The 23,592-nt window shown below is 42.8% G+C and overlaps 1 protein-coding gene across 4 annotated transcripts in view; it reads right to left on the bottom strand.

Moving 5' to 3' along the window:
• PLEKHB2 (pleckstrin homology domain containing B2) overlaps positions 1 to 22,703 on the bottom strand; it is a 35,496-nt gene extending 12,793 nt beyond the window's left edge. The window contains exons 1-4 of one of the 4 annotated variants that reach the window (XM_046658629.1): positions 22,585 to 22,703; positions 7,041 to 7,085; positions 3,257 to 3,409; positions 2,051 to 2,153 (exon numbers count right to left, since the gene is read on the bottom strand). In XM_046658629.1, the coding sequence (XP_046514585.1) occupies positions 2,051 to 2,153; positions 3,257 to 3,409; positions 7,041 to 7,077 (293 nt within the window). In that variant the 5' untranslated portion in view covers positions 7,078 to 7,085; positions 22,585 to 22,703. Of the gene's footprint in view, positions 1 to 2,050; positions 2,154 to 3,256; positions 3,410 to 7,040; positions 7,086 to 21,676; positions 21,814 to 22,580 lie in introns of those variants that run through there. The other 3 variants (XM_046658624.1, XM_046658625.1, XM_046658626.1) reach the window with 3 other exon arrangements.
• Positions 22,704 to 23,592: the final 889 nt, after the last annotated feature.

The raw sequence follows: 23,592 nt of genomic DNA, 5'->3' as shown, positions 1-23,592 counted from the left end.
CCAGCTCCCATTTATTGAGATATAGATATTGCTGGTCTAATTACTGCTAGTTCATTTTCTGTCATGCTTTATTAATTTTATCTACTGTTTCTTTTTTTTTCCCCCTGAGGAATGTCTTCTGTTCCTTTTTATTCTTCTGGTTTAAAAAAGTATTATCCTCCATTGCTATCTTCCCTAACGTATATCCTTAAAATTAGACGTATATATAAACTTCTATTTCCCCACATAGGTGGAGAATATCTCAGCCTCCTCTGACCCACACATTCTTCCAGGCCAAACAAAGCAAGTGCTCCCTCATACTTTTACCTGTTCTCCCTCCTACATAGCAAAACCTCCCGTGTTCTGCTAAGATAAAATTTTAGTTCCTGATATTTTTTCCACTATTACCTAAAGGAATAGTTCATACATGTGACATCTCAGCATACGGCAGAGCAGATCAGTTGAGGACAAAGGGCTCTGGAGACAAAGGTTCAGATCCCAAGTCTAGCAGACCGGCTCTAAACCTCGGGAAGTGTGGCGGGCAGGATGAAGTCCCTTCCCCACAAAGATGTCCACGTCCTAATCCCCAGAATCTGTGAAGGTGACACCTCAGAGGGCAAAGGGGCTCCAGAGCCATAATTAAGATAAAGGAGCTTGAGATAGGGAGATTATCCTGGATTATCCAGGTTAGCCCAAACTAGTCACAAGTCCTTAAAAGCAGATAACCTTCCCTGGCTGCAGAGAACCAGAGAGATGACAGCATAAGGGCTCGGCCCAGAAGCCAAGGAACACAGGAGGCCTCTAGAAGGTGGAAAAGGAAAGGACACAGATTCTCTCCCAGAGCCTCCAGAAGGAACACCCTCTCTGAGACCCAGTGAAACTCCTGATGAACTTCTGACCTCCAGAAATATAACCAGAAATTTGTATTATTTGAAGCCACTGTGGTAATTTATTACAGGAACATTAAAAAACTGATACAGTTAACGAGGTTAAGTTACTTAACCTCAGGACACCTCAATTTCTGATACTAGGAAAAGTAACCCACCTTACATGGTATGGTGAGGATTAAATAACATATGCAAAGCAGTTAGCACAGTGCCTAGTGCAACGTAAGTGTCCAATATATATAAGCTTAAATTATTAAATAGTAATAATATAGCTCCAGTTTATAAAAAAGTAGTGAACTAGCTTGACATGTGGCCATTTCTCCATCAGTCTTTAGGCAAGCCACATCTCTTCCAGAAAGTATCATTTAAGATTCACTGATATAAATCAAAACAGTATAAAAAAGACACTACACCCAGGATTTAAAATAAACCTTATAGTTTAGCATGGAATAAATGTTTAAATTGAGGATGAACATATATGTGAAATGGGGAGGCAGGCACTCTGACAAACTAGTCTGCTGGATTGATTTTATGAACATGTCATATATATATGAATACTACAATAATCTCTGTTAGTGAATTCTCACAATGTCCAGAGTTAACTCAGGGTGGGAGTACAGAGCAGACAGGAAAAAAAAATTCTTCCCTCCAAATTTCATTTAATCAGTATTTTCAAGATTCTGATCCAACATCAATGCCAATGTTGACAAGCTGAGAATTAATAAAGCTGGGTTTTCCTCCTTGCAGTTCCACATCCCTTCTTCAGAGATGGCAGATGGGAGTAAGAACCATCAAGGAAGGAAAAGGCTGCATACTGCAGACATCAGGGCTTTTTAAAAAGACTTTTACATAAAAAGAACAAGATTTAAGAATTCATTCAACTAAGCCCATTCCCGATGTGCATCTAGTAATGAAAAAAGAGAGCGCAAAGTGACTGTAGGTGAATACTTCCTGTCATTCTCTCTGTAAGGGGTTCTGCCAGGGCAGCTCTAAACAGGCAGGAACTGGGATCAGCGTTATCAGAGGTGGAATAAGATCCTGCTATATTTCTTTCACTCATCCTCTGAGTCACTTATTCTGCTGCCTAAAGGAAAACTCCACTCACATTATTTTCCCTTTCTGATAAGTGGAAATTAAAACAGAAAATACTTTTTAAATTAAACACCTAAGAAAATTAAACTTACAAACAATCATCTGTACTTTCTGCACAAAGACTGATCGTTTTCCCATCTCGGCAAACAATCTGCAGCATACAGTCTTTCGGCTTCCCATCTGGAGGCTGCACATCTATGACAAAGAAGTAGAATAAAGGAATATTTATATAGTTTTTTTAAAAGGACTTCTTCTTATCTACCAGCTCAGATAAGCAAAGGAGCAGTATTCAGAACATTCCCATTACAAAACATCTTTGTTCTGCTCTACAGAACAAACACGCATCACAACTCCATCCTAATCACACTTCCTGCAGGAAGAACAAGCGAGCCTCTTCCAGAGGGCATTCCACAGACGAAGATGGACAGAACAGCCCAGGCCGTAGAAGAATACGCCCCACACAGTGAAAATGTTACAAAGCATCAGACAGGAGAATACTTACTGCTTTTGTTCACAGGAAGCATCAAAACAGATCACTGCTTTAAAAGTGAAAATCTGACTTTTGAAGTATCTCAGTGTACCAAAAAATAAGATCTATGATATGTGAGCCTGATTTAGGTAGGGATTTCAACAGACGGTCCATGGAGACTTGTGTTTCAAGAACTAATATATAGGGGCAAGATACTACAATGCCAATGGTTACCACAAGCAAATATCTCATTTGTGACTTTTTAATTCATGAACTAATATGTAGGGGCAGGATGGTATAAGCATCAATGTTTATTACAGCAGACTGTTTACTCCAAATAGCAAGAGAGTTACTAAAACAAACAGGGAAGTCTAACCTATGCCATCAATTAGAAATAGAAAAGTCTAAGATTGTTAAAAATCTATTCCTTTAAAATGAATATAAGGAATAACTCCAGAAAACCAAGTCATCATGGATTTCAAGAAACTGACTGTAATTGTCACCAATAAGATGCCAGTTTCTGAGTCACAAAATCTATACTGCCTAGGGTGGCTCCATCCTTCTTGGGGTTCCCAGCACACCTTAGCTCTCCACCACCTTCTCCATGAGAGAGGAAGGAATGTGGTCTAATTCAGATGAAAAAGTTAATTTATCCGAACCATATGGTTCATGATCTAAGTGTCTGGGTCCCCACTGTGGTTACCTCTTCCCAGATGAAACACTTCTTTGGTCTATTTATGAAAGCAAAGTGGGTAAGGAAGAGGATTCAACTCTCATCAAGAACGGGGAGGGGTAGATGACAGAAGCTGGCCAAGACAGACCCACTTACCCCGACATTCATGTCCCATGCGGATATTGATGCAGTCCACTGGCATGTGGACCTTATCCTCGACACTCTGCCGAGTTTGGTCATCATAATAGATCAAGTGACCATCCGACCACAGGTCAAACCAATTCTTCTTCCAGCGCTTCAAAATAGTACCTGAAAACAAAGAAAAGTTGGCTTTGAGCTGAAACTTTGTCCTCTAATTCACAGGGAACAGAAGCAAAGAAAACTTTCCTCTGGCCCTATAAGTACTCCTGCACATAACTGTCCGGAGCAGTCCATCCAAATGGAAGTGAAAGCAGACCCCAAGGGCATGAACACCCACGCTGTACCAGGGCTGCCTGAGGCACACAGTAGAGATACTGAGAAGACTGACAACTTAAAACTCCCAAAATTTAAAAGAAAAAATTCAATAAAACCTTGATTTTGAGCTAATGAAAGATGTCTAACATTTAATTCTCCATGCAGTCTCTCTAAATTTTCCCAGTAGTATCTAACTTTGCTGGATTCATCAGAAAATGTTAAAGTCTCCATATACAAATAATAATAACACCTTCTTTTGGAAAAATATGTTTTTCTCTTTTCCTTGAAGAGCTTTCACGGATACTCTTCTCTAACATTTGTTCTTCCCTTAAAGCCCACACCTAGGAGGGCCTGCCTGCCTGAGGCAGACACAGAGGCAGGCTCAGACAGTGGATACATCCACACCCAGGACACCAAACCCAGGTCCCCGGCCTGACGCCTACCCTCCATGCATCCATCCTACTACCTCACACATCTCCATCAGTTTACGAGAATTCATCCTTTCATTTGTAATCTTGGACCAGACGTTTAACTTTAAAAAACTCTAATTTCCTTGTCAGCCAAAAGGGAATACTAAAAGGCCAATTTTGGCTCCAAAACTCCAAGTCTTCCCTGCACCTTTTTCACATCCACACATACTTTTTGTTCCTGTAGATCCCGACGTGCTCTTGGCCAACGTGCACAAATCCACTCCATGTACTTCTCCTGATGCTCCCATGTCTGCTAATGGTTTCAACCAAATACGTGACACAACAGCCTTTCAAATTTCTTTTACCACTATCAGGCACTTCTTCTTGCTGAGAAGGGCAGCCACAGCACTTGCCCAAACTGATAAATGACACCCAGCACCCATTTGACTGGCAGCACCTGAGCTGTGCAGAAACTACCAGATAGAGCCACCCAAACAGACAGGTGGAATCACTGGGTTGGGGAGGTCTACCCAAGTATCTCACGTGCCATCAAAGCCCTGACTGCAGATTCCCAAATTAGGCGCCCTCCAGAGTCCAGATACTGGGCCCTAAGGGTCTATTTGGCAACAGCAGGAAAAGGAGTTCTGGAGACAGCTTTGCATACATGTAACCACATGTGTATCTCTGCTGCTCTGTAACCCGGTGAATATATTACATCTCACCTCATTTTACTATGATTGATACTCCTGCTTTTAGCAAAGGAAAATCAACCCACACATTGGGAGATGGTGAAATGGAATCAGTCTTCTGAATACACACTTTTGACGTAGCCATGGCCTGGGACATTGGAAAGACTGTACAACTTACTAAAAGGACATCTATTTTATGCACATCATCATGCTAGGCACTGATAGGCAATAGAAAATTGTCAAAATTTTCCACTTAGGTTGACAGAGCACTTACACTGAATTATGGTGGAGAAAGGAAAGCTTGCCTTCAAACATGGGTGCAGTAGAGTCTAAGAAGAAAACCAGAGGACATCGGAAGAGCCAGGAAAGGCAGGCATATCGTCAAGGTCTGAGAAAAGCTCTCCATGTCCCCTGACCATTTGGGGGAGGTTGGGATCACAAAACTCAAGATAAGGAAACTTACACAAAGACTGGAGCTCAAATCCAACATGCCAAGACTTTCTTTTTAAAGCCAGCATTACAACAGCTCTACCCATTCCTGGAACACAGCACTAGACAGACCTTGAAGGGACACCTGCTTCAGCTCTAGGTCTGGGAATGCAGAACTAGCAGCAGGACAGACAGGCTGAGGCTTGTCTCCTGGTAGAAAGAGTGTCAGTGCTGAAATGAGACAGTCCTGAGTGTGAATGTATCTTTGCCACCCATTGTTAACACTTGGGCGAATTATCTATCACTGAACCTCAGTTTCTTCAACTGGAAACTGGGATAATGCCACCACCTCACAGAGCTGTTGTGAGAATTACATACCATATGTAAAATCTGTGTAACAGGAACACAAACGAGCTTCATAAATAACAGTTTTTATAAACCATCTAAGGTATACAACCCATCCTTCACCGCTTGTCTCAAGGGCGACAAAGCTCTGACGGTATCTCTCAAAGATAAATTCATAACTAAACAATAAACAATATATACGACAGCTCAGTTTTTTGCTGGAGGCATAAACGATGTAGTCAATTTTCCATTAACTCTGTTCTTTCTAGAAGGACAGCAGAATAATCTGCTTACTCTTTCTTCAATAAACAGAGCTGGTTCTTCCAGCTTCAAAACACACTAGGGCACAACCAGAAGGTCCTACAACCAGAATGCACAACCACGTACTGGGGGGCTTTGGGGAGGAGAAGAAGAGGAAACACAGAAAATTGGTAATAGATATTAGCTCAGGTGCCAATCTTTAAAAAAAAAAATCTTCCAGTCAAAAAAAAAAACCAGACTATGAATCCTACTTCAGATGGCAGCCTCAGAGATAAGCAGAGAGCATATGAAAGATAAACCCACAGAGATGAGTCTCAGGAAGCAGATCTCAATCCCATAAATAAAGAATTGAGTCTCTTCTCCAGAGACCTTTTGGAAATACAAAAGGTTTGGTTTTATTTATTTTTTTGCTGAGGAAGATTCACCCTGAGCTGACATCTGCTGCCAATCTTCCTCTTTTTGTATCTGAACTGCTGCCACAGCATGGCCACTGATGGACGAGTGGTGTAGGTCCATGCCCAGGAACCAAACCCACGCCAGGCCGCCAAAGCAAAGCGCACCAAACTTTGCCACTTAGGCCACCAGGGCTAGCTAGAGGAACTCATTCCCTTAGGTCAAATCTTCACCCGTACAAAGACTCCAGTATTTCGGAATCTCAGTCACTGTTCATATCCCAGATAAGACAGGCATTTCCCACAAAGAGAGCATACCTTCATGCTAATATATCAGCTGAGCTTGGTTAGATTCAAGCAGAGCCTCAGGTCAGCCATTACCCATAAAGCAAGCCAGTAAGAAAAGAGAAACAAGCAGGGAATACCACTATTACCCAGCTTCTGTCAATGCAGTGACCAAGGAGCTCCATGTGTGAAGAGAAACAGTTCACAGAGCTCTAAAACTTTCCAAGAGGAAATCCAAGGGAACAATACTAATCAGACTGTGCTATTTGATTTTGTTTTGTTTTTTCAAGAGGATGTCTTTTGTTGTTTTTCTTTCTGTCTTTGCTTTGCTGAGGAAGACTGGCCCCGAGCTAACGTCTGTTGCCAATCTTCCTCTTCTTTTTTTCTTCCCAAAGTCCCCGTACATAGTTGTGTATCCTAGTTGTAGGTCCTTCTAGTTTTTCTATGTGGGATGCCACCACAGCGTGGCTTGATGAGCAGTGTGTAGGTCCACGCCCAGGATCCAAACCAGCAAATCCCGGGCCACTGAAGAAGAGCACACAAACTTAATCACTAAGCCACCAGGCTGGCTCCTACTATTTGTTTTAAATGTGATCTGTTCCAGCAAGAGAAATAAAGATGTGCCCTAAGGCAAGACTAAACCCAGTCCAAGAGGCTCGTGTCCTGTACTTACTCTGTCGCAGCAACCACCCACTCTTCACAAACGCCATTTTTTCACCTAGAGGAAAAGAAACAGGTTCAAAGTTACACCCAGAAAAGAGAATGGCTCATGAAAGTTATTTTTACTCACAGCACTTCTGACACCATATGTCTGGGGTTTTTCGAACAACCAATTCTCCAACTCTCAGGACATGAACTGGATAGTACTGATTCAATTCAATTTTCACACTAACTACCTGCAATTAGCATCAGACCCCATGGGTGAAGGGCTCCGTTCCACAAGAGTACTCCCACTTTAGACACAAGTCCTGGGCCGGCCCATAGTTTTGACTTATAAATTCATATGACCTCCTCCTCAGATTTGATAATGTGCTAGAATGGCTCACAGACCTCAAGAAAGCACTTTGCTTACTATACCTGTTTATTAGAAAGCACACAACTCAGGAACAGCCAGAGGGAAGAGATGCACAGGACAAGGTGTGGGGAAAGATGCAGAGCTGTGACGCCCTCTCCAAGCGCACCACCTCCCAGTACCTCTATGTGATCATCAACTCAGCTCTCAGGAACCCTGTCCTTCAGCGGTTTTGAAAGAGGTTCCATTAGGTAGGCACAAATGACTACATCATTGGCCACTGGTGATTAAGCTCAATCTCCTGCCTCCCTCCACTCCAGGAAGGTCCAGGGATGGGGCTGAAAGTTCTGGCCTTCTAATCACAAGGTTGGTTCCTCTGGCTATGTGCCCCATCCTGAAGTCATCCAGAGGCCCACCAAGAGTCATCTCATTAGCATAAACTCAGTCATGATTGAAAGAGGTTTATTATAAATAACAACACTTTAATCTCTCACAAAATTCCAAGGGTTTTACAAGTTCACATGTTCTTTCTTATGTAACAAAATCACAGCCATCCGGTCTAACTCTCCATCCTCATCCCTTTCAGCGTCAACCAAAGGCACTTACCTCACTGGCTACCTGGTATTTACCAAATACCTCCTCAGTGGGGCCAATACAACCTCTCCGCCTCACTTCCCACTCTAGGATTTAGCCTCAACACCCTGTCCACCTTACTAAGTCTAACTTCACTTAGCAGACATAAAGCAGGCCCAAGAACATGAAGATTTAGCTCTGTCGAGAAGTGCCGCTTCTCATAAAGTGCCCTATGTCCTGGGGCTCTGAGTCCAGCTGCCTCAGCTTTGCCGCCGGTGTGCCCAGTCAACTTTAACAGCCCAGTCAGGTATGTACTGCTGTCAGCTAGCAGAGTGGCCAGGTCAGAGCAGAACACCAGAGTCATGAAAAAAAAATCTGATAAATTTAACTCCCTAAAAATAAAAATTTGGATGGCAAAAAAAAAAAAGGTCAAAAAGACCAATTAAAGGAGAGTGACGCCAGCAACATGGTGGAGTGAGCAGTTTTGTCTCTCCCCCTTCGAACTAGAACTAAATGGACATTCATTTACCAACGAGGATACTCACAAAGCACCTCAAGATGCCTGAGAGACCCATGCTGCTATACATGGAAGGTGGATGGACTATCCCAGGGAAGAGGGGGAGATGGGTGAGAACTCTCCAGTCCTGAGACAGGCCAGTATCCACAGTGACTGCTCTCCCAGCTTAAGTACTCACAGCACAGCCACGGCCCTGAGGGTGGCCGTGCCCCGCAGCATGACCATGGAAACAGGCGACTGCAGCCCCAAGCCCCCTATTATTGCTCTTTGGACCAGTAGGAAAATCCATGGACCCACTGTGGCCCCAGGGAAAGACTCGGGCTCAGACTTGGTAACAAGGTCCCGCTCACCAAGCACAAAGGCTGGTGAGACCTAGGAGCACATGCAGCGTGGCTGGGCGAGCAAACCACCAGATGCCTTAAACACCCAGGGCTCTGCTGCAGCCCTGAGGGGGCGAGTGAGACCCAGCAGGACCATGTGAGTGGGTGGTGACAATCCGGAGCCCCAATGTGACTGCTCCTTAGTCTAGTGGGAAAATCCACGGCCCCACAGCAGCCGCAGGGAGAGTCTCTGCTCAGCCCTAGTGGAGAGGCCCCACCCACAAGGCACAATGGCTGGGCAACCTAGGAACAGACGCAGCACAGCTGGCTGAGCTAACCACCAGCCGCATTAAATGCACGTAGCTCTGCAGGGGCCCCAATGGAGCAAGTGAAATCTAGAGGGACTGTGGGAGTGGGCGGTGACAATCTGGAGCCCCAGCATGAGCCCTCCTTGGGGAGTGGGGAAAATCCACAGTCCCAGAGTAGCCCCAGGGAGAGACTTGTCTTGGCCCTAGTGGAGAGGTCTCGCCCACCAAACACAAAGGCTGGTGCAACCTAGGAGCAGACACAGGCAGCTGGGCGAGCAAACTGCTGGTTGCCTTAAACCCCCATAGCTCTGCTGCAGCCCCGAGGAGGCAAGTGAGATCCAGCAGGAGGAGATGGCAGCGGAGCTGTGAGTCTGGGTGAACAACTCCCAGCTATCTTGAAAGCCCAAAACATGTCTGCGGTTCCTAAGGAGAGAGCATGTCTACGCAGATCTATGGAAGCAGGCAGCAGCAGCCTGAAGCCCCCGTGTGATCGTTCCCACAGCTGATGGGAGACCCACAGGGCCACTGCAATCCCAAGGATCCCAAGCTGACAGGGGTCCTGGAGGGCACGGATTACACAGCTCCTGCTCCCTCCCCCTAGTGGCACCAAGTGGAGGCAGTAACCAAACTCTACCGCTATGCAGAGGCACAAATCCATGCCATCAAGAAGTACGAAAAAAATATATTAAATCTACAAAACAGAAGAAAAATAACAAGTACCCAAAAAACAATCCTGAAGACAAAGAAACCTATAACCTAAGGACAAAGAATTCAAAATAGCTATCATTAAAAAACTCAATGAGGGGCCAGCCCAGTGGCACAGCGGTTAAGTTCTCATGTTCTGCTTTGGCAGGCCAGGGTTCGCAGGTTCAGATCCCGGGTGCGGACATGGCACCACTTGGCAAGCCATGCTGTGGCACGCGTCCCATATATAAAGTAGAGGAAGATGGACATGGATGTCAGCTCAGGGCCAGTCTTCCTCAGCAAAAAAGAGGAGGACTGGCAGCAAATGTTAGCTCAGGGCTCATCTTCCTCAAAAAAAAAAAAAACAATTCAATGAATTAAAAGAGAATACAGATAGACATCGCAACAAGTTCAACAGCTATGTCACAAAACAACTTAAAACTATAAAGAACAACCAATCAGAAATGTTGGAGACAAAAAACACAATGGAGGAGATTAAGAAAAATCTGGACTCCCTGAACAATAGGGCTGATAATTTGGAGAACAGAATTAGCAGTCTGTAGAAAGGAAATATAAAAATGCTTCAGATAGAGGAGGAGAGAGAAATAAAACTAAAAAGAAGTGAAGAACCTCTCTGGGAAATATCCAATTCAATTAGGAAATGCAATGTAGGGATTATAGGTATCCCAGAGAGAGAAGAGAAGGTGAATGGAGCAGAAAGTTTGTTCAAAGAAACAACAGCTGAGAACTTCCCAAACCTGGGGAGGGAGCTGGAAACCCATGTGACAGAAGCCAAGAGATCTCAAAACTTTATCAGTGTAAAAAGACCAATGCCAAGGCATATAGTAGTAAAACCAGCTAAAGTCAATGACAAAGAAAAAATATTAAGGGCAGCAAGGGAGAAGAAAATAACCTACAAAGAAACCCCTATTGGGCTGTCAGCAGATGTCTTACAGGCTAGGAGAGAGTAGAATGATATATTCAAAACTCTGAAAGACAAAAACTTGCTGCCAAGAATATTCTATCCAGCAAAAATATCCTTCAAATATGATGGAAAAATAAAATCGTTCCCAGATAAAACTTAAGGGAGTTCATCGCCACAAGAACCCCCAACAAGAAATCCTCAGGAAGGCCCTCAGACCTGGGGGGGAAAAAAAAGGACAGGGGTTACAAAACCCTGAGCAAGGAGATAAGTAGAAAGACAAAATCAGAAAATTGCAGCTCTCCATCAGAACACATTAGCGAATGCTTAATTACAACATTAAAGATAAAGGGAAGGAAAATACCAAGAATAAACATAATCTTGTCATTTTAACTACAAACTCACAATACAAGAAGAAATAAGATGTGACAACAACATCTTAGAAGGGGAAGAGGACAGGGATAGAATTGGCTTAGTCTAAAGGAATAAGAGGCCATCAGAAAACAGAATACCTCATCTACGAGATGTTTATACAAACCACACAGTAACCACTAAACAAATAATTAGAACAGAGACACACATTATAAATAAGGAGAAGACTAAGAAAATCAGCCTAGAAAACTAACTAACTGAATTGGTAGTCTGAAATACATGGGATGAGAAACAAAGGAAATGAAGGATAGCCAGAAAAGGAAAAATACAATGGCAGCATTAGGCCCCCACATATCAATAATCACTCTCAATGTTAATGGATTGAATTCTCCAAGCAAAAGACACAGAGTGGCAGGATTAAAAAACAAGACCCAAGAAGATGCTGCCTCCAGGAAACACATCTCAGCTCCAAAGACAAACACAGGGTCAGAGTGAAGTAATAGAAGATGATACTCCAAGCTAATAGTGAACAAAAGAAAGCAGGTGTCACCATACTTAGATAAAGTAGACTTCAAGACAAAACAGATAATGAGAGACAAAGAGGAGCAGTATATAATGATAACAGGGACACTCCACCAGGAAGAGATAACACTTATAAATATATAAGCACCTACACAGGACCATCAAAGTACATAAAGCAACTATTAACAAAAAGAAGATGTCAACAATACAATAATAGTAGGGGACCTCAACACCCCACTTACACCAATAGATAGATCATCCAGACAGAAAGTCAACAAGGGAACTGTAGAGTTAAATGAAAACTATACCAGATGTACTTATAGATAAATAGAGAGCACTCCATCCAAAAACAGCAGGTTATGCATTCTTCTCAAGTGTGCATACAACGTTCTCAAGGATAGATTACATGTAGGGAAACAAGCAAGCCTCAATAAATTTAAGAAATGTGAAATAATATCAAGCATATTTTCTGACCCTAATGCTGTGAAACTAGAAATAAACTACAAGAAAAAAACCAGGAAAGGGGCAAAGATATAGAGATTAAACAACATGCTACTGAACAACCAAGGGATCATTAAGGCAATCAAAGGAAAAATCAAATATTATCTGGAGACAAATGAAAATGAAAACACACCATACCAATTCATTTGGGATGCAGCAACAGTGGTCCTAAGAGGGAAATTCACTGCAATACAGGCTCACCTCAACAAACAGGAAAAATCTCAAATAAGCAATCTCAAACTATACCTAACCAAATTAGAAAGAGAACAAACAAGGCCCAAAGTCAGCAGAAGGAGAGAAATAACAAAAATTAGAGCAGAAAAAAATGAAATTGAAACAAAAAATACAGTAAAAAGTATCAATGAAACAAAAGAGCTAGTTCTTTGAGAAAATAAACAAAACAGACAAACCTTTAGCCAGGCTCACTAAGAAAAAAAGAGAGAAGGTTCAAATAAATAAAATTAGAAATGAAAGAGGAGAAATTACAACAGATACCACAGAAATACAAAACGTTCTAAGATACTATGAAAAACTATATGCCAACAAATTGGAAAATCTAGAAGAAATGGATAAATTCTTAGACTCATCTGAATAGACCAATCACAAATAAAGAGACTGAAACAGTAATGAAAAACCTCCCAAAAATAAAAGTCCAGGACCAGAAGGCTTCTCTGGAGAATTCTACTAAACATTCAAAGAAGATTTAATACCTATTCTTCTCAAACTATTCCAGAAAATTGAGGAAAATGGAGCACTTCCTAAAACATTCTACAGGGCCAAAATCACCCTGATATCAAAGCCAGACAAGGACAATACAAAGAAGGAAAACTACAGGCCAATATTGCTGATGAACAGGGATGCAAAAGTGCTCAAGAAAATACTGGGAAACTGAATACAGCAATAAATTAAAAAGATCATACACCACAATCAAGTGGGATTTATACCAAGGACACAGGGATGGTTCAACATCTGCAAGTCAATCAATGTGATACACCACATTAACAAAATGAACAACAAAGACCACATGATCATCTCAATACACACAGAGAAAACATTCAACAAGATCCAACATCCATTTATGATAAAAACGCTTACTAAAATGGGTATAGAAGGTACCTCAACATAATAAAGGCCATATATGAGAAACCCACAGCCAACATCACACTCAATGGGGAAAAACTGAAAGCCATCCCTCTGAGAACAGGAACAAGACAAGGGTGCCCACCCTCACCACTCTTATTTAACATAGTACTGTAGGTTTCGGCCAGAACAATTAGGCAAGAAAAAGAACTAAAAGGAATCCAAACAGGCAATGAAGAAGTGAAACTTTCACTGTTTGCAGACAACATGATTTTATATATAGAAAACCCTACAAAAATCCATCGGAAAGCTACTAGAAGTAACCAACAATTACAGCAAAGTTGCAAAATACAAAATCAACTTATAGAAATCAATTGCACTTCTATACACTAATGATGAACTGATGGGAAGAGAACTCAGGAACCCAATCCCATTCACAACTGCAACAAAAAGAATAAAATATCTTGGAATAAATTTAACGAAAGATGTGAAAGACCCACACAAAGAAAACTACAAGACTTTTCTAAAAAAAATTGACAACAACATAGAGATAGAAAGCCATTCCATGCACATGGATGGGAAAAACAAAAATAAATGTCCATACTACCTAAAGCAATCTACAGCTTCAGTGTAATCCCAATCAGAATCCCAATGATATTCTTCACAGAAACAGAATAAAGAACCCTAAAATTCATACGGGGAAGCAAAACAATCTGAATTGCTAAAGCAATCCTGAGAAAAATGAACAAAGCTGGAGGCATCACAGTCCCTGACTTCAAAATATACTACAAACCTATAGTAATCAAAACAGCATGGTACTGGCACAAAAACAGGCATACAGACCAATGGAACAGAATCAAGAGCCCAGAAATAAACCCCCACATTTACAGACAGCTAATCTTTGACAAAGGAGCTAAGAACATATAATGCAGAAAGGAAAGTCTCTTCAACAAATGGTGTTGGGAAAACTGGACAGCCACACTCAAAATAATGAAAGTAAAGATCATTCTCTTACACCATACACAAAAATTAACTCAAAATGGATCAGAGACTTGAAGGTAAGATCTGAAACCATATTCCTAGAAAAAAATATAGGCAGTATACTCTCTGACATCAGGCTCAAAAGGATCTTTTCGGACACCATGTCTTCTCAGACAAGGGAAACAATAGAAAGAATAAAGAAGTGGGACTTCATCAGACTCAAGAGCTTCTACAAAGCAAAGGAAAACAGCATTGAAACGAAAAGACAACCCACCAAGGGGGAAAAACTATTTGTAAGTCATATATCCAACAAAGGGCTAATCTCCATAATATATAAAGAACTCACACAACTCAACAACAAAAAATCAAACAACCTGATCAAAAAATGGGCAGGGGATATGAACAGACATTTCTCCAAAGAAGAGATACAGATAGCCAATAGGCACATGAAAAGATGCTCATCATCACTGATCATCAAGGAAATGCAAATCAAAACTCCACTAAGATATCACCTTACACCCGTTAGAATGGCTAAAACAACCAAGACAAAAAATAACAAATGTTGAAGAGGTTGTGGAGAAAAAGGAACCCTCATGCACTGCTGGTGGGAATGCAAACTGGTGCAGCCACTATGGAAAACAGTGTGGAGATTTCTCAAAAAATCAAAAATAGAAATACCCTATGATCCAGCCATCCCACTACTAGGTATCTATCCAAAGAACTTGAAATCAGCAATTCAAAGAGGCTTATGCACCCCTATGTTCATAGCAGCATTATTCACAATAGCTAAGACATGGAAGCAACCCAAGAGCCCACTGACTGGTGATAAGATAAAGACGATGTGGTTTATATATCAATGGAATACTACTCAGCCATAAAAAATGACAAAATCGTCCCATCCACAACAAGGATGGACCTTGAGGGTATTATGTTAAGTGAAATAAGCCAGCTAAAGAAAGACAAACTCTGTATGATTTCACTCATATGTGGAAGGTAAACACACTGACAAAGAGGACAGATTAGTGGTTACCAGGGGAAAGAGGGGTCGGGGGTGGGCACAAAGGGTAAAGGGGAGCATTTATATGGTGACAGACAAGTAATAATGTACAACTGAAACTTCACAATGTCGTAAACTATCATAATCTCAATTAAAAAAATACAAAGAAAAATAAAAGACTAAGAAAAAACATTTACAGCCATATGGCAGCAAAGAGCTAATTTCCTTCACTCATAAAGCTCACATATAACAGAAATGGCAATCATTTAGCAGTTCACAGAAAAAGAAACATGCAGGGGCAAGAAACTCCTAAGATACTCAATTTCTCAAATCAACGGATGAAATTCAAAACACAAGTTAACAATATTATCTATCAGATGGACACAAATGAAAACAACTGTGATACCTAGAAAAGAGAAAGTGTGATGGCAGGAATAAAAAATGTTGCAAGCTTTTTTACAAGGGGAATTTGACAGTATCTTCCAAAATTTTACATTTTCATATACTCTGACCCAGCAACCTCACCATTACTAGGAATCCACCTCACTCACGTGGGTGCAGGTTCACCAACACGCAGGTATACTCACTGCAGCACGGCTCACACTGCACGCCACCAGCCCTACCCTAAGTGCGCACAGCAGAGGCCTGCGCAATGGGCACTTCCACACAGCACAGACCACGATGCAGACAGGAAGGAGTGAGGTGGGACAGTGCGTGCTGACAAGCTGACACCTGCACGGCTGTTTTCTGGAAGGAATCACAGAAACTATTAACAATGTGTACCTCTGAGGAAAGGAATGAGGCAATGCTGTGTGTACATCAGAAAAGAAGGTGACTATTTGGTCCTATTACACCTTTCTGTACTATCTAAAATTTCTTAAAAATCTGCATTATTATATCCTTTTATTTATTCTTTTGTTGTTGCTGTTGTTGTTGAAATTAACAGATATTTGGAGTTTGAGATTATGGACCACTTTTGTTTTCTACCTTAGCATTTTCAAGTGTTCTCTTTAAGGCACTATGGTTTGGAAGGTTAGCAAAATGGAGCAAAAGCCCAAGTGGACACCTCAGAAGAATAAATGAGTCCCCCTTATTTAATTTTGCCCACATTGAAATATGGCTGAATTCTCACTTCTCCAAACTTTTAGAAAAATAGCTCCATAAGCTTTAGTCATTCTATATTCTGACATCTCCATAATCTTGTACTCTGAAGGTTCTTAATCTCCTGCAAGTTTTGCCAACTCATGCTGTCTGTCCTCACCAAGAAAGGAAACAAAGTAAGTTCCTCATCCTGCCCCATTTTTCCCCCACACACTTATGTGTTCGTATCCGGTCCTAGGGGAACTAGATCCAGAAAGTCGATCTCTCCTCCTTCTCCCAGGGGATGTGCATGCTGATTACTGCTGTTGGCAGCCACCTTCTGCCACAAGGGAACCAGCCTGAGGGCAGCTGAGTGTAGAGAGAGCAGAGCTGACTCTGCAGAGCCACTGACTCAGCCACCCAGGAAATCCGTCTGAATCCAAGGCTTTCTGCTAAGCAAAATGACAGGTTTTTTTACTATTTAAACTGGGTTGAACTAGTTTCCTGCAACATGTAGCCTAAAACATTCCAAAATAATCATTTACTTTCAAAAGGATTTGAGGCAGGGAAATAATACCATCATGTTTTCATTCCACAAATATTCCTTGAGCTCGGAATGTGTGCCCAGCCCTGCAATAGGCACTAAGGATACAGCAGTGACCAGGCCAAAGCACCCCCTCTCATCTAGCTCACACTCTAGTGGAAGAAACAGTTTAAACTTACAAATTAAAAAGACAAGCAAAGGAGTGTTATCGATGGCATCACATCTCTTCAGTGATGTTATTACCCCAGAACATAAAACTGGAAGGGTATGGAGCACATATTCATTCATGCCAAATTCTGGATATTCACACTAAAACTTCCTACCGTCACAATGTGAATTCTCAGTTTGTATTTCACATGAAAAAGAAAATATCCAGGAATAGGCTAAAAATTACTTGTGGGTACTAGGAGCTACCTACTTATAATACACACATAAAACCTGACGGAAATGTTGCCATACAATTTTGCTGGTACCTTATGAGCTGGTGGTTCTGGAACGAAGTGAACAGTGTAAAAATGTGAGGCAACAAAAACGGATTTTCCTGAACTTCTGTGGTAAGTTTTTAGAAATCTTTAATGATTCTTGATATTGTTTTGGCTATATGTGCTGTCATAAATCAGTCAAAACATCAGACTATTGTAACTGGGATTAAGAACAACTTCATTTATTCAGAGGTCTTTAAGATTCTGAGTTCAACAATTTTACATGCCTGTAAGATTAGCAACAACACTAGCACCCATGAACATAAAGAGTTAAAAAGAGAGCTTAAGATAAAATCTTAAGGACCTAGAGATTTCCTATTATCGGATTATCATCTACTCATTGTATGGGTCAACATCTGAGTTGCCTATGTTTTCTTTGGTGCTTCCTTGGGGTGAAGCTGGGTTTCTTTTACTCTTTTCCGGTAGCTAGAGCTCAAGGAATGTCACCAAGAGGAAATTGAACAGCTGACTTGGGAATCAATTTCATGCCACTTGAGTCAGGAATCAAAAAGGAAAAAAACAAGTTTCTACATCTAGAGGACACCACCATAAACATATCTTTGGTGTGTCTACATAAAATAATTCAAAAGTTAGAGAAAGGTAAAACTAGCTTATTACAACAAGACAGAAAGAAACTTACACTAGAATTAGCAACAGTTAACTCATGACTTTTTAAAAAGGGTAATTCTTCTGCAGACTCAAATCACTTCTTATATTCAAAAATATCCCACTTGCAACAACATGGATGGACCTTGAGGATATTATGTTAACTGAAATAAGCCAGAGAAAGACAACACACCACATGATTTCACTCATACGTGGAAGATAAACACACACACAGACAAAGAGAACAGTTTAGTGGTCAGGAGAGGAGAACAGAACAGATTAGTGCTTACCAGAGGGGTGGGCATAAGGGGTAAAGAAGCACAGATACATGGTGACTGACAAATAATAATGTACAACTGAAATTTCACATTATAAACTATTATGACCTCAGTAATAATTTTTACAAAAAGACCTTCAATAAGGTATATGACAGAAATTTTAGAACTCTAGGGACAAAGAATAGAACCTAAAAACTTCCCAGAGAAAAAAAGAGGTCACACATAAAGGATCAGAAAAGCACAAGGCATCTTTACCAACAGTGCTGGAAGCTGGAAAGCAACGGATCAGTATCTTCAAAATGCTGACAGAAAACTATTTCCAAGCCAGGATTCCATAGCCAGTCAAACTATTAATCAGGTAGATAAAGACATTTACATACATGCTGAAAGGCTCAAGATTTACCATCCATGTACCCTGATTCCACCTCAACCTAGTGAAGAATGTGTTCCACCAAAACGAGAGAATAAACCAAGAGGAACTAAGGGATCCAACAAGAGACCAAGAGAAAGAAAATGCCCAGGAAGCAGGTGAAGGCAGGTCCCAGGAAGACAGCTGCAATAGGCCTGGGAGAGAAACTAGTCGAGACTGGAGCAGGACAGAGTTGGGGGCGGTGGGGGGAGGAACAGAGATGACTCGGACAGACGGACTGACAACATCTTAGAGTTTCTGGTAAACTGGATCGAGGAGTGTTTACAAAGCAGCAAAAGTCTTATATGGTGGGAATTAAAGACTATATTGAAATCAATAATATATCATCACATCTCAAAATATAAAAATACTATTAAAAAAGGCAACTAAAAAAGGTAAAAATGGTTGTCTCTAGTTAATGGAAAGGGAGTGAACAAGAAACTGATTTTTTTGCTCTGAGGTTTAAAGTATTATTTGGCTTTCCAATCTATGCATATGTATTCTTTTGATACATGTAAACACGTAAGCAATAATTTAAATATCTTCAAATATACAAAAAAAAAAAAAAACCCTGGATGAAATCCACCTACTTGAACCTTCCTTCTAACAGTTCCTTGCTTTTGTTTTTAAATTGGGCGGAGGAACTTAGTATATCTTTAGAAACCAAAAATCACAAAGTATGATTTTGATGATATGCTTTTAAAAATTCATAGAGCCTAATGCTTCAGAATACAGGCTTTGGAGTCAAAAGACCTACATTCAAATCCTGACTCAATCACTTATAAATTACTGTGGGTGAGTTACTTAACTTTTCCAAGGCTTACCCTATTCTCATCTATAAAATCCAACACCTACTAGATAGGATGTTTGGAAAATTGGGTGAAATAAGGTGTGTTTGACATAGTGCCTGACAGTTACTAAAACTGCTCCTACAACAAATATTATTACTATTATCACTATTATTTCCTCACTATCAACTTGACTAAAATTTGCCCAAAACATTCTAGAAGACAGAAGCACATCAGGGTGCTTCTCAAATGGCTTAGAAGACTTCATAAGTTCAGACGCCCTTGAGGGTCAAAATTTGAACGCATACACCCTAGAAGAAAAAAGTTAAATAAAATAAAAAATCAAACCAAAAACCTTCCAGAACACACAACCGAATTAGTCTCTGAAGGAACAACAGCAGCTCTTTGCCTTACCTTGCTTCACTCCACAGCACTTCACAACTTATTCCAACATTTCACTATTCATGCCCTGGAGCAAGACCTAATGCATAAACTAAAACTCATCAGACAAAGTCTAAAGTCCTGCTGTGCGTCTCTGGAGGATAAAATGCTGGCAAACTAGCCGGAAAATAGCTACAATACTCACATGCCAAGAAAACTTATGGAAACTTTTAAAATATAAACCATACCCAACAATTCAAATTATTTTCAATGTGAACTCCAAATCATTTTAAAGGCACTGAATCCAAAAGGGGCCAATTTAAGAGGTGGAAAGAACACTGCCTTCTGAATCTTGCAGTTCTGAGGCTGAAGTCGACTCCCTTTGCCTTTTACTAACTGGTATGACTTTGGGCAAGAGACTAAACCTCTCTAAACCACACTTTTCTTACCTGAACCACAGGATATTACTAGTTACCTCGTGGGGTTATTTTGAGAATTAAATAATATGCCCAAGGAGCCCTGTAGGACATGCTCCCAAAGTGAGAACTGCTATAATTACATTACTATTTCATTCTAAGAGCTGCAACTCAGGGTCACTTGTCTACAACCGACCTGTTCTCAATACCCTAGGTCCTCTAGTGTTCTCTGGACCTTCGCTGTAAGTCACTTCCTCATCAAAGGGAGAAAAACTCTGTTCTTCAAGGACAGTACCGTAAACACAACAAGAAGTCTCCAGTGTACTTCACAACAACACAGGGGACAAGAGGTCAGAGTGACCTAGCACCATTTAGAGGTCAGTTCGTATGTGGCAGTGGTCACTTCCAGCTAGCAACAACTGCTTAATAACAAGCACTCATCAAAGGGCAGACAGACCAAGAAAACAAAGAGGCAAGAAAGTTCAACTCTCTGTACCCATGATTAGATTCAGAAGTAAATATACAACCAATCAAACGACTGGTTCAACTGGCCTACTTTTTGTAACACTTTTAACAGTTTATTTCACACTCTGCAATTTTTGATAGTTACTGACACTGATAAAGTAATTCTTTAATTTCTTTAGATATCTAGTAAAAAATAAAAAAGGCAGAGGCGAGCAGACGGAAATCAAACATTACCATAGGACAGCAAGGTGGGAAGCATAGCAAAGCTTCTAAAGGGAGTCAAGAAAAACCTGTCTTCCCTAGGAAGACCACAAAATGTAAGTTATCTGTTCTTCCTAAACCATCGATGTACACATTTCATAAATTCTGTCCTTATGAGATTATCAGGAAATTTACCTACAAAAGGGCATTACATAGTGATAAAGGGAACAATCCAACAAGAGGATATATAACACTTGTAAATATCTACACACCCAACACGAGAGCACCTAAATACATAAAGCAAATATTAACAGACTTAAAGAAAGAAACAAACAGTGACACAGTAACAGTGGGGGAATTTAACACTCCACTTACATGGACGGATAGATCATCCAGACAGAACATCTGAAGAAACAGTGACTTTAAAAGACACATTAGAGGGGGCCAGCCCAGTGGTGTGCTCCACTTCCGCGGCCCAGGGTTTGCGGGTTTGGACCCCGGGCCCAGACCTAGCACCCCTTGTCAAGCCACAGCCCACATAAGATAGAGCAAGACTGGCACAGATGTTAGCTCAGCGACAATCTTCCTCAAGCAAAAAGAGAAAGACGGCAACAGATGTTAGCTCAGGGTCAACCTTCCTCACAAAAAAAAAGAAACATTAGACCACATGGATTTAATAGATGTATACAGAACATTCCACCCAAAAACAGCAGAATACACATTCTTTTTCAACGCAAATGAAACATCCTCCAGGAGACATCACATGTTAGGCCACAGAACAAGTCTCAATAAATTTAAGAAGACTGAAATCTATATAACGTTATAGACCAATACTACCTCGATTTAAAAAAAAAAAGGCAATTTACTTACAGAATGTGCTAACACGAATAAAAATACCATGCTAGTACAGACTGGCCGTCAGGTTCTGGCCCTTTCTGCGGCCTCCTCCAGGAAGCACGCACCGACCCCGGGAAGGCGCCGGGCACGGCACCGCGCCGCCCGCCGGGACGACCCGCAGCGCTCGGAGCCCTACGCCGGCTCAGGGCGTTTGGGGCGGAGGGGCACAGCGGAGGCCAGTGAGGAAACAAGGCGGCACGGGGCGGACGCCGGGCGCTGGAAGCCCAGACGCGCGCCCGCCCAGCCGGAGCGTCTCCACCGCTGCCCGCGAACGACGCCCCGACCGGCGCAGGGTCGGGAACCCGCGGACCAGCAGCGGGGCGGGAGCCTGCCGCGCACAGCGGTCACTGACTTGCCCCGCGATCCGGGGCCGACGCACTCCACGGTCCCGGCGCGCGCCCCACGCTCCGAGCCTGTAACAGGCCTCCACGAGGCCCAGCGCCCGGCCCCCGGCGCGACGCCGCGCTCCGGGTCAGAGCGGGGCCGAAGAACAGACGGAAGGCCCGGCGGCCCGGCTCGCCCTGCCCTCCGCCCAGCCGCAGCGCCGCGACTCCTTCAGGACGCCTCCCACGTCAGTCCCTCTGCGTCCGAGAGGAGCCGGCGGGAACCCGCGCCGACGCGAGCCCACCCCCCGCCCGCGGAGACCCCACGGGTCGGGAGGCGACCGGAGGCGAAGGGACGGCACGCCACGAGCCGGCGGGCGGGCCCGAGCCACTGCGGCCACTGCGGCCGGCACCGCGGGAGCCCGGGCGGAGCTGCGGCGGGCCCGGGGGCGCCTGCGGGGGCGCGCTCCGGCGGAGCGGGCGGCTCGGGGGACCGAGGCCGGGCGAGGGGCGCCCGGAGGGGTTCGGGGTGGAGGGCCGGCTGGCCGGGACGGTCACCTGCGAGCACGGAGCGTTGAGAACGCAAGGACGCCGCCGCGGTTCCGGACTCCGCCGCCTCGCGCCCGCGGCTGCCGTCGTCGCGTCACAACCCCGGCGCGCATGCGCCCGGCGCGCCGCCTGCCCGGACCGCGGCGGGGCGGGCCCCTCGGGCTGTCGCGGGGGCGGGGGCGGGGGCGGGGCTCCGCCTGCTCCGCTGAGCTCGGGCTGGGCTCCAGCGCAGAAGGGGCAGTGCGTGCGCACACCTTGCTTCTGAATGCCCCCTCCAATAAAAGAAGCCGGGGCTCCTTAGGGAGAAGAGTGACGCTAGAGCGGGTCCTGGGGAGCCCAAGCGAGGTCTGCAGCATCGTGCAGCGCCAGGAATAAGCAATTTAGGAAATGGAGGCTGTCAGAGGTCACAGGAGTCAACCGGGAAGAGCTCTCAAAGGCCAACGTGGAACAATTTCTGCAACAACTTAAATTATATAGGATTAGATTGTAACAGAGAATATAACATCAATATGCTAGAGTCCATTTTGCTGTAAATAAATGATTAAATGAGTTAATAGGGAGAAGAGATGAATCTTCCTTATATAGGAATTCTAATTAATCATACCCTGTCTAGAAGGGGTATTAATCTCCACCCACCCCTGGGTGTGGGCTGTGCATAGTGACTCCCTCCCAAAGAGTACAGCGTGGGAAGGGAGAAAAATAACTAGAGAAACCTCACAAACAGTACTGTACCATGTGATCAAGGTTAGCATCAACAGTGATGAGTCATGATAGTATTTACCCTTATAGGATGTAATGAAGAGGTCACTTTTCCTCTGATCTTCCTCCCAAAAAAGCATAGCCCCAGTCTAACCATGAGAAAAACATCAAATTCCAATTGAGGGAAATTCCACAAAATAACTCACCAGTACTCCTCAAACCTAGCAAGGGCATGAAAAACAAGGGAAGACTCAGGAACTATCACATGCAATGTGATGTCATAGATGAGATCCTGGAACAAAAGAAAACAATGTTAGT

The sequence above is a fragment of the Equus quagga genome, chromosome 4 (assembly GCF_021613505.1).
Source record: "Equus quagga isolate Etosha38 chromosome 4, UCLA_HA_Equagga_1.0, whole genome shotgun sequence".
Classification (NCBI taxonomy): domain Eukaryota; kingdom Metazoa; phylum Chordata; class Mammalia; order Perissodactyla; family Equidae; genus Equus; species Equus quagga.
This window is presented reverse-complemented; position numbering and strand designations above follow the sequence as displayed.